Source organism: Helobdella robusta (assembly GCF_000326865.2).
Source record: "Helobdella robusta unplaced genomic scaffold HELROscaffold_48, whole genome shotgun sequence".
Classification (NCBI taxonomy): Eukaryota; Metazoa; Annelida; class Clitellata; order Rhynchobdellida; family Glossiphoniidae; genus Helobdella; species Helobdella robusta.
In genome coordinates, this window is record NW_008705215.1 from 346,768 (window position 1) to 356,537 (window position 9,770).

General features: G+C 31.0%; 2 protein-coding genes across 2 annotated transcripts in view; both read left to right on the forward strand.

Moving 5' to 3' along the window:
* The window catches only part of HELRODRAFT_114375 (hypothetical protein), an 11,924-nt gene extending 10,071 nt beyond the window's left edge, over window positions 1-1,853 (forward strand). Inside the window, exon 8 of the mRNA XM_009026552.1 lies at window positions 307-1,853. Coding sequence (XP_009024800.1) covers window positions 307-456 — 150 coding nt within the window. The 3' untranslated portion in view covers window positions 457-1,853. The remainder of the gene's footprint in view (window positions 1-306) is intronic.
* Window positions 1,854-3,499: 1,646 nt separating this feature from the next.
* HELRODRAFT_155141 (hypothetical protein) overlaps window positions 3,500-9,770 on the forward strand; it is a 12,680-nt gene continuing 6,409 nt past the window's right edge. The window contains exon 1 of the mRNA XM_009026553.1: window positions 3,500-3,686. Within this exon, the coding sequence (XP_009024801.1) occupies window positions 3,620-3,686 (67 nt within the window). The 5' untranslated portion in view covers window positions 3,500-3,619. The remainder of the gene's footprint in view (window positions 3,687-9,770) is intronic.

A 9,770-nucleotide genomic window follows, 5' to 3' on the forward strand; every position in this document is an offset into this window, starting at 1 on the left:
TCGTTGGTGACAGCATTATGTAGGTGTAGCACGTATTGTACATTCATTAAACTGACTTAAATCATACAAATCCAAATGATCCTGGCAAACTGACTTTATTAATATTCATCTGTCATATTTTTTGAATAAAATAATTATGTGCGATAATGCGAGATAGGACTGATTCACGTTTATTTAGGTATAACTTGTGTGTTTGCTGTTGATGATGTTTTGTGAGATGAGAAATTAGAGAGAGAGAGAGAGGAGAGAGAGGGGGGGGGGGAGAGTTGTAATAAATAAATGTTCCAACTACAACAACACCATCAGGTCTACTCTGCATTCCACTTTGTGCAGCTGGCCAGGCATCAGGACAAGAAGATTGCAATCATCAACATTGGTGTCACCAGAGCTGACAAGATGGCCGACATCAAGATTGATGCCAAGTGTGGTGACGTCATTCCTCATTTAGTGCTGTGATGATGCTTGTGTTTTAAATGCTTCGTGGGGAGTGTTTTTTTTATATTTAATTCATTTAAAATAATGAATCTTATACTGTGTTGCTGTTGTTGTTATGTTGAGTTAATACCCTACTCTTTTGAGTGTAATAGTGCTAGTGAAATAGGCAATTTTTTTTATTGACTCATTTTATAACCTCTTTAATTTAAAACTTCTCAAGTGATGTTTGAGTATTTATGTGAGAACCATTCCGAAGTAATCATCATTACCTAATGTGTTACAGTTTACATCTCGAAGAGCAATGTGTTGTGTTGTGTTTGTTATTGACATTTTTATTAAGTTACCCATTTTTAGAAATTTCGTTTTTGTGTGTGTGTGTGTGAGTGAGTGTGTGTGTGTGCGTGTGTGTGGTGTTTTCTAATAAAACTGAGCTTGTTTTTATTTATTAATGGCGTATTTAAGTTGTTTTTTAAAAGACAATAATTAAAACTCAAATTTGCCATGATTGAAACGTTTTTGAATTTAGAAAAATTATTAAATATCAGGGAAAAATTTCTTTTTTTCAAACCTTTATTGAACAAAATTCACATTCATCTCATTTATATGTAGGAAGTTCTCTAGTCTAAATGCATTTACAAATATATTTCACTTCCATGTCATGTTTGCCTCAGGATGTTTGTTATTCACCAGGACCATCTTTTCAATGTTTAAAAATGTTCTCGTGAAAGCAGTTATTTGCTTTAAAGGTGTTTGACTCGTACAAGACATTTGGTAATAATTTCATTTATAAATAAGTGAGATTGATAATAATTTTTTAAATTGATTAGTTATTTAAGAATAATTATTTTCATGCAGTTTCTATCTTTATCAAGTAATGTTTAATGTCTGTTCGTTTATTTTATAATATTCATTTGTTTGTGTCGAACATTCTTAGTCATTTTATCGTTATGAAATGTTGCGTGTATAGTTAATTTATACAAGGTTTATTCATAGGAAAGTAATGCTTTTTAATGTATATGTATTGGCTACTTGAACTTAGTTCAAAATATTTAAAAGTTTATATAATTATTTTATATTTCCAGGTATCATTTACTTTAATATTTCTACTCATTGAACTTTTCCATTTTATTTTAAGATTTATTTTTTTATCAACTTATATTTTGGAAATGCACTTTTAAAAAGTTAATAATTTAAAACTCAGCTACCATAATTTTCTAGGAAACATGTATTTATATTAAAATAAAGAGCTAGAAGTGCAAGTAGTTAGAACTATGCCAATTTGGAACTTCTGTCCATTTAATTAATAATTTAATTAATTTTCAGCTTCATTATCGTCTTAGTCCACCAAATATGTTTCATTAATTCTATTCAATACCTCAATTTCCTAAATTTTCCAAATAAATAATTTTCATTAAGAATGATTGTTCGGCTTAATTAATGCTAGCCTACAAAATCTCATCTTGAAACAGAAATTTGTCACATGTTTAAAATGTGAGACAAATTAAAGCGCTACTACTTAAACGCCTGTAATATTTTAAAGACAATTATTCTCATTTTTAATTTGATATGATTTCAATACGTTTTTAAATAAGTGAGTTATTTTTTGACGTACTTTAAATTAAAGATTCCTTAGATGGAATATCTTTAATGCATTAAGCCCAGTTTGGCTAAATTGATAATTATTTGCTCTAGTTATATAGAAGTTTTCGAATTTTTTCAATTCTTTTTTTTGGCCACTGTCTGATCTTTCAACCCACCTAAGAGATTCCATAATTTTTGAAGTACAGCTGGTCAGATAAGTCCGAGTTTCTACTCTGGGTAAAATGTTAATACTGATTTTTAACAACTTATGACGACCACAAGTCAATTTTTATTTTCAACCATATAATATGACATTGCCTTCATTTATGTTATATAACAAAATTTTGAATGAGGCTAAGGGCACAGGGGCATCTAACACCCAGAGCGTGCCATCGATTCTACCCAACTAATCTTTCTGTTCAGCTCAGAGGGGATTTTTTTACTCTGCGTTTGTTGTTTTTTGGGTATTCTTGCTTTTTTTATCACTTCCATCGTTATTAGGTCAGTCATTTTATTTTTCAGATTCATCTGGATGAGCGTGAAAACCATGCGTCATACACATTGCATAAGATAGTTGGGGATCTAAATTTATTGGTAGGAAGAATTCCAATTGTTGAACATTTATTATCGGATGTCTTTGTTCAATATAAATATTTAACAAAGGGCAATTGGAATTCTTCCTACCAATAAATTTAGAAACAGAGGAATCATCGACAATAAAAGTGTTATATTTAACGAGTTGAAGATTGTAAAATTAAGTATTCACTTTAAACAAACAAGGAATCAACAAAATTGAGTAGAGGCACAGTATGTATATATATTTGAGCATCTGGGCACAAACACAACAAATATATATATGAATATATATTAATCCAATAATTTCGATATATCGATATATATATATATATATTGGATTAAGACTGTCAGAAATGCAATTATTGATGAAAATCACAGCAAGTTCGGCGTTAGTTAACTTCCAATTTAACTTTTCGATTTTTCTAACGGTTGATCGTAAATCATTTTCAAGTTTCTTTTGTAACCAAAATTTTTGTTTATTTTATGCATGATAGAACAGAAAAGCTTTTTTCGGTATTCCTTCAATGTTCAAATTAATATGATATGTTGTGGTTGTGCTCACAACATATCAATTTGAGCACCGAAGATGGTATAGGAATACCGAAAAAGGCTTTTTTGTTCTAATATATAAAATTATATGTATAATACGTCGTATGCTGTTATTTTTCAATTTTTATTTCCATTTTTGTAATTTTTCATATTCTCCCAATTGAAATTTGTACAAACTAATAACATTTTATTTGACACAAATTCTCGATGTGAACTTGATCATTGTTACGGATGTCTGAGACAGTTATACAAAAATTGTGTGTTCTCTTTGAAAACCAAAAAGATTGAATATTCAATTGAAAATGCACATTTTTAGCATGAACATCTTCCATCCCTGAAATTATTTATAAAATTAGCGGAAGTGTAATCTGACGTCCATTGTGTGGATTCGCTGTTTTTTCTCGTTGTTCTTTCTTAAGTCTGAAGTTGTCCATTTCATTTAATTTCCAACTTTTCATCAACTTGAAATCAAATTAAAATGGCTGCTGACCGTGATGAAAATGTCTACAAAGCTAAATTGGCAGAACAAGCTGAAAGATATGACGGTATTTTCCACAGCGTGATTCATTTCATTTTTTATTATTTTTTTTTCACTAATTTTAAAGTGTATAAAAATAGGTTATGCTTTGCTTTTTACGTATTTTAAAAAGTCCAAATGTTCAACTTCTAGTAGTTTTTTATTTTGTAAATTTTGATCACTTATTTAAATTTGCTTTAAAAACCAGTTTTTTTTAATAACTATCCGCCATTTTTTATTGTTTCTCTTCAAGCTTAAAGTTTGTAACTTCAATAATTAGTAACAATTCACTTCTTTGGCTTTATTTGATTTATATTTTTCTTTATATTTTTTCCTATTCTTTGTAGCTTGTAAATAATTCAGCAAAAGTACTTCTTTTTATTAAGGCACTTTATGTAGCAAGTAGCCACTATCAAGGACATCAGTGCTGTTGTCTGGGCAAATTGCTTATGTCAAACCTATGATGTACTGCCTCAATAGAGCAGGTTTATCAGGTTTCCTCATTAATCCAACCTTGAACAAGGGTGTAGAATAAACTATAAGTTTGTATTTAAAAACAGGTAGCTCTACATAAATTCCACTGTAAGCTAATAGAAGCAAGCCTGCTTACATCTTTTTCTTTCCTTACCTACTTTGCACATGTTGTACATGTTTGCCATCATTTTTTTACAATCACTTTAGAGTAGTGAATGTTTTAAGATTTTTTTACCAACTGCTTCAGCAATGTCACATGTTATGCCATCATTGACATTTGCACAAATTTCTGATGATAAACTTATTAACCGATCATTATCATTGAATCTAAATGGTGTAAAATATCTGTCACAATACATTTGACAACCATTGGCTAAAAATTGTGACATCCAAGCTACAACCGCTCTACTCAAGTTTTATTTTTTAAATCAACAGGCAATGACATCTGAAAATGGTGCTACGAAGTTTTTTATCCAAACTGGGTTTGGTTTGTTGGAGAAATATTGTTTTCACTTGTTCATTTAGTGCCTCTTTTATGATTTCTGGCAACTGAAAGCACTTATGCCAAACATATTCAACAGATAGTCTTACCTTCCTAAATTTTTTCTATCAATAACCTAACCATTTTCAGAAGTATGTAGCATGAAAAAGTTTTTTCCTTATGGTGTCAGCTATTACTGGAACCTTCAAACTACATGACTAGTACATTTTAAGTTGTGGCAAACCAATATATGACATCACAAACACCAAAAATTGACAAATTTCTGATGGTGTTTGTTCAAACTTGCCAGTTTTGTTTGTGGGTGTGACATTTATCCAATTAGAAATTTTTTTTAGCCATCTTGACAGTCATAAATTTTGGAAATGGAAAGAATGTTTAAGTACATGTGTGATCCTTCACAACATTTCTACAACAAATAACGCTGACATACAAAAAAAATTTTTTTTTTACTTTCTTTAGTGAGTGTATGTTTTTCTAGATCATTTCAGCATGCTGATTTCAAATCTGTAATCCATTTACTTGTATCACATCAAAATTTTAAGAAAACTTCAGTTGAAGTAATGATCACTTTATTAATAAATATACTCACAATATAATCATTAAAATATAAAAAGTAATTTCTTTCAAGATTTTTATTAATCAAAAAATGTCATTCTATTGAAAACAAATAGTTAATAATTAAAAATTTTGTGATTGTTCATTAAAATAAGACAGTTGATTCAAATTTAATTTTAAGAAAAAGGCTTAAATTTCTTGCATGTAGACTTTCGACGGTGCTTAGCTTCTGGGGCATCACGTTGCAGAAACCAGCAGTAATCTGCTAGCATAGCACTACTCCATCATCCTTGATAGCGTGATTCCATTACAGCGATTTCTTGTTGGAAACGCTCTCCGTGTTCGTCACTGACTTCACCAAGACATTCAGGGAAAAAGTCAATATGCGAATCAAGAAGATGTATTTTAAGGGACATGTTACATCCCATCTTCTGGAAGGCATTGATGCATTGTTCAATGATTTCTTTGTAATTATTTGACTTATTATTTCCTAAGAAATTGACAACAACTGATTTGAATGCTACCCATGCCTCGAGATCTTTTCCATTTTGCATATCTTGAAAATGTTTATCACCTATTACTTTTCGAATCTGAGGGCCCACAAAAATTCCTTCTTTTATTTTAGCATCACTGATTCGTGGAAACATGGAACGAAGATATGTAAAAGCATCACTTGTCTTATCCAACGCTTTCACAAAATTCTTCATCAGACCTAACTTGATATGTAACGGTGGTAAAATGATATCTTTTTTGAGAACCAGTGGCTCATGCAAAACATTCTTATGACCAGGCTCCATGCGATCCCTAATAGGCCAAATCTTTTTTGTATAGTGTGCAACTTTATCCCGACTTCCATTCGCAGAGGAAACAGCAGAATTTGGTGTAACCAAGTTGTAGACCCATGAAGATTGCAATGACTTTCAAGTCTCCACACACTCTCCATTTGTAATCATTATATTTTATTTTTATTAAAACATTACTGATATTGCCATAAGTCTCTTTTAACTGAGTGGAGTAAGCAATTGGAATTGATGGCAATAAATTTCCATTATGCAGCAGCACAAATTTTAGGCTCGTTTTTGATGCATCAATAAAGAGCCGCCAGTTCTTCACTTCATTTTCATGACCAAGATGTGCCATAAGATTTTTAACATCATTACAGTAGCACATACTGTCATCTGATGTAAAGTACAGCGTAAGCTCCTTGTGTCTGAAGCGAAAGTTGCATATTTTTGCATCAGGAGCTAATAAATTCCACTGTTTTAATCGTGAACCAAGAAGCTCGGCCTGTCCTTTCGTCAAAGCAAGATCACGAATAAGGTCAGAAAGATTTGCATTATTAACTAAATGAATTTCATCACTTTCTGGAATGTAGTTATCATCAGAATCATTGGTACTTTCTGGATTTGCTTGCTTGTCACTCTCTGAAGAATCATCTGAATGAAAGAAGTACGAATCAGGAGAAATTGGAACTGGACAGTTGACAGGGTTGTGAGGAATCGGCTTGGATACTGATTCAATGTCGGGATAAGAAATAGACTTACGAGTTTTAAATGAAAATCCTTTTATAACTGTCATGCAAAAGTAACAATCTGTGGCATGATTTGTGGGTTCGCGCCATATGACTGGAACTCCAGACGGCATTGACTTGTGCTTTGGTGATTTTCGCAACCAACCTGCCAAAGTATTAGCACAAATGGAGCAAATGTTGTTTGGTTTCGACTGTTTTTCCGCATCATCAACTTTTGAATCGAAATAAAGTTCATAAGCTTTTTTTAATAATTGGGTCATCGTTTTCATCAGTAAAATACCCACAAACATAACAAAACAGATTAGGAGAATTTAAACATGGCATGGCAACGAAATTAAATTTTTATTATGAAAACAAATAACGTAGGGCATAGATAAACTATACAGGTAAAAGCTTTTTTTAAAAAAATTGTTTAGTCGTTTTCTTTGGAACGCAATGTGATAGAGAAAAACGGTTTTCAGATTTGAAATCAGCGTAAAAAAAACTTGTATAAGAACACTAATTATTTTATGGGAAAGAAAAATTATGTATGCCTCATAATTATTAATAATTCTTTTTTAATTAATTCCCTTAAGTATTAACAGTAATATATGATAAAATGGCTTTTTATATATAAATGTATCATAGTAATGGGTGAATTTCAAAGCAAATAAAAACATATAGCATTAATTCTCACATTAACTTAAACACATTTATGCAATCAATCAATCAATCTTCGTTTTGCACTAACACAATTATAAATTTATCAATAGCCCTTATCAGGTAAAGAATTCCTGGTCTCCTTGATCAAGTCTGTAATGAGACTTTCTACGGGTAATTTGTGGTTTTCAGCAGATTCTTCTACCTCCCAGTAGCTGATCATGAATGTGTCCTCTTTCTTCCTCTTCCTGTCTTGTATCCTGCCAATAAATGCAGACTCTTCTTTCTTACTCATTGACCACCTGTGGTACAGAAATTTGTCTGTCAGTGGTCTTCCAGCAAGGATGTTGTCAAAAAAGACCTTTTGTAGTTTGTCAAGGCTGGCAAATAACGGATCATTAGACCTTCCATTATTGGTCATCAACAACTTGAGATCTGCATGTTTAGTATTCTTTTGACCTTTGTCCTTGATTTTTTGGCTGAGTTGTCTTCATCTTTTCAGGTTGGCATGGTCAGTATGCTCCTCAGTGTCTTTGTGTTATAATGTTTTATTTTTTAAATTTTTAGCAATACAACTTTTACAAATATGCTTGATTGGTGGAACTTTACTTTTTGGCAGTGTGGTACTTGTGGTTGATTGGATCTCCTGGGCACTCGGGGTTGATTGGATCTTTTGGGCACTCATAGCTGATTAGATCTTTTAAAGTAAGGCTGCTGTTGAACTGCATGTAGGAGCTTCTTGGTTCAGACTGGTGGCTGACCATGACACACTAGCTGTTTCTCGGAGTTTCCACGGGGCCGATGATAGAAGGGTTCTTCAAGATACTGAACAACTTGATCCCATGTTCTACCTAGATTAAGTTTTAAAGTGTTTAATTTTTTATGAATTAATTTAATCCTTCTAAGTTACAGTCCAGATCTCCACACTGAACACAAAGTTAAAGCTTTCCAGCTCTTTCACAATTTCAGCCTTTGCAGGAGTTTTCTTTTGTTGTTTTTGTATAAAAAAATCAATCAATCTTTGTTTTGCGTCCAGAGTCCCAGTTCCCCGAGGTAGGACGTTGTTTTCTTTGCCATCAATTTTTGTATACAAAAAATAAGCTAACCCTTCAGTAGAGGTGCTGAAGGTCTTGAATAATTTTCATTTACAAAATCTCTCAGGACTTGAGCTTGCATTATGATTTTGAATAAAAAGGTTTGCAAATCAAATAGAAATATCTGCGAAAACAATAAATTCGTTTTAATATGCATCATTTAATTTTATTACAGGACAGATATTTATAAAACATATTGATAATGAATTGAACAAAAAATTGTCTCAACTATTTTTTAAAAACCATTTTTTTAATTTTACTAAAACATTGGAATTGAAAAATAATTAATTTGTTCCACTTTCTTTAAGCCACTGCATTTGTGGTTTTTACCATATAAAATAAAATTAAATATATAATTTGTGAAAGAAAAATGATGACTCTTTAAAAAAACTTAACTTTATTATTCAGATTCTAACCTTTTAAAATACTTGGTAACTATGATTTGTGGCATGATTGGAAAAAATAACAAAATTTCACATGCAATCTAATTTCAAAAATATTTTAACAGAATGTTAATAAATGATTATTTATCACATTTCTTAAAAAATAATTAGTATCAAACAGAATGTTAATAAATGATTATTTATCACATTTTTTAAAAAATAATTAGTATCAAACATGATACTCAGTGGTTATGATTATTATAATAAAAAAAAAAAAACACAGCACCGACAACCAGTCTACAATACTTTTTTTGACCATGTGGCGTCATGGAAAAAATCTGTTCTAATTTTAAAAATATTTTTACTTAGTGCTAGTAAATGGTTATTGATTGCATTTCTTTAAAAATTGTCATCAGGCATGAAACTTAGCAGTTATAAACATTCTAATAAAAAACCAATACAACGCATTTTTGGTCACGTGCTGCAGAGGAAAAAATTTGCTTGAGCACTAATTTTAGAAATCTTTTTACAGAATACTAATAAATTCTTATTTATCACATTTCTTTAACCCTGCGATGACGGCGATTTTTTTCATCCACTGAAGACGAATGGGGTAGATTTCTACCCCAAGGTTAAATCTGATGATAACAACAAATAATGATGACACAAAATAAATTTTATCATGCAAATAAAACACGTTTGGTGAATAACAACAATTTTAATGAACAAAACAATATAATAATTTGTTTTTATTGTTACAAAAAATTTATTTAATTTTTTAACACAAAAAGTGAATGTAATTTGTTCAATTTGTAGAACAATTCCTACATATCATAAAAACATGATCTCTACATGTTGGTTTGTTGCACTTTGAACATTTTAGTGCTGTTTTCTTATCCTTTATTCTAGGACAAGCATGACATCTGCCGGATTT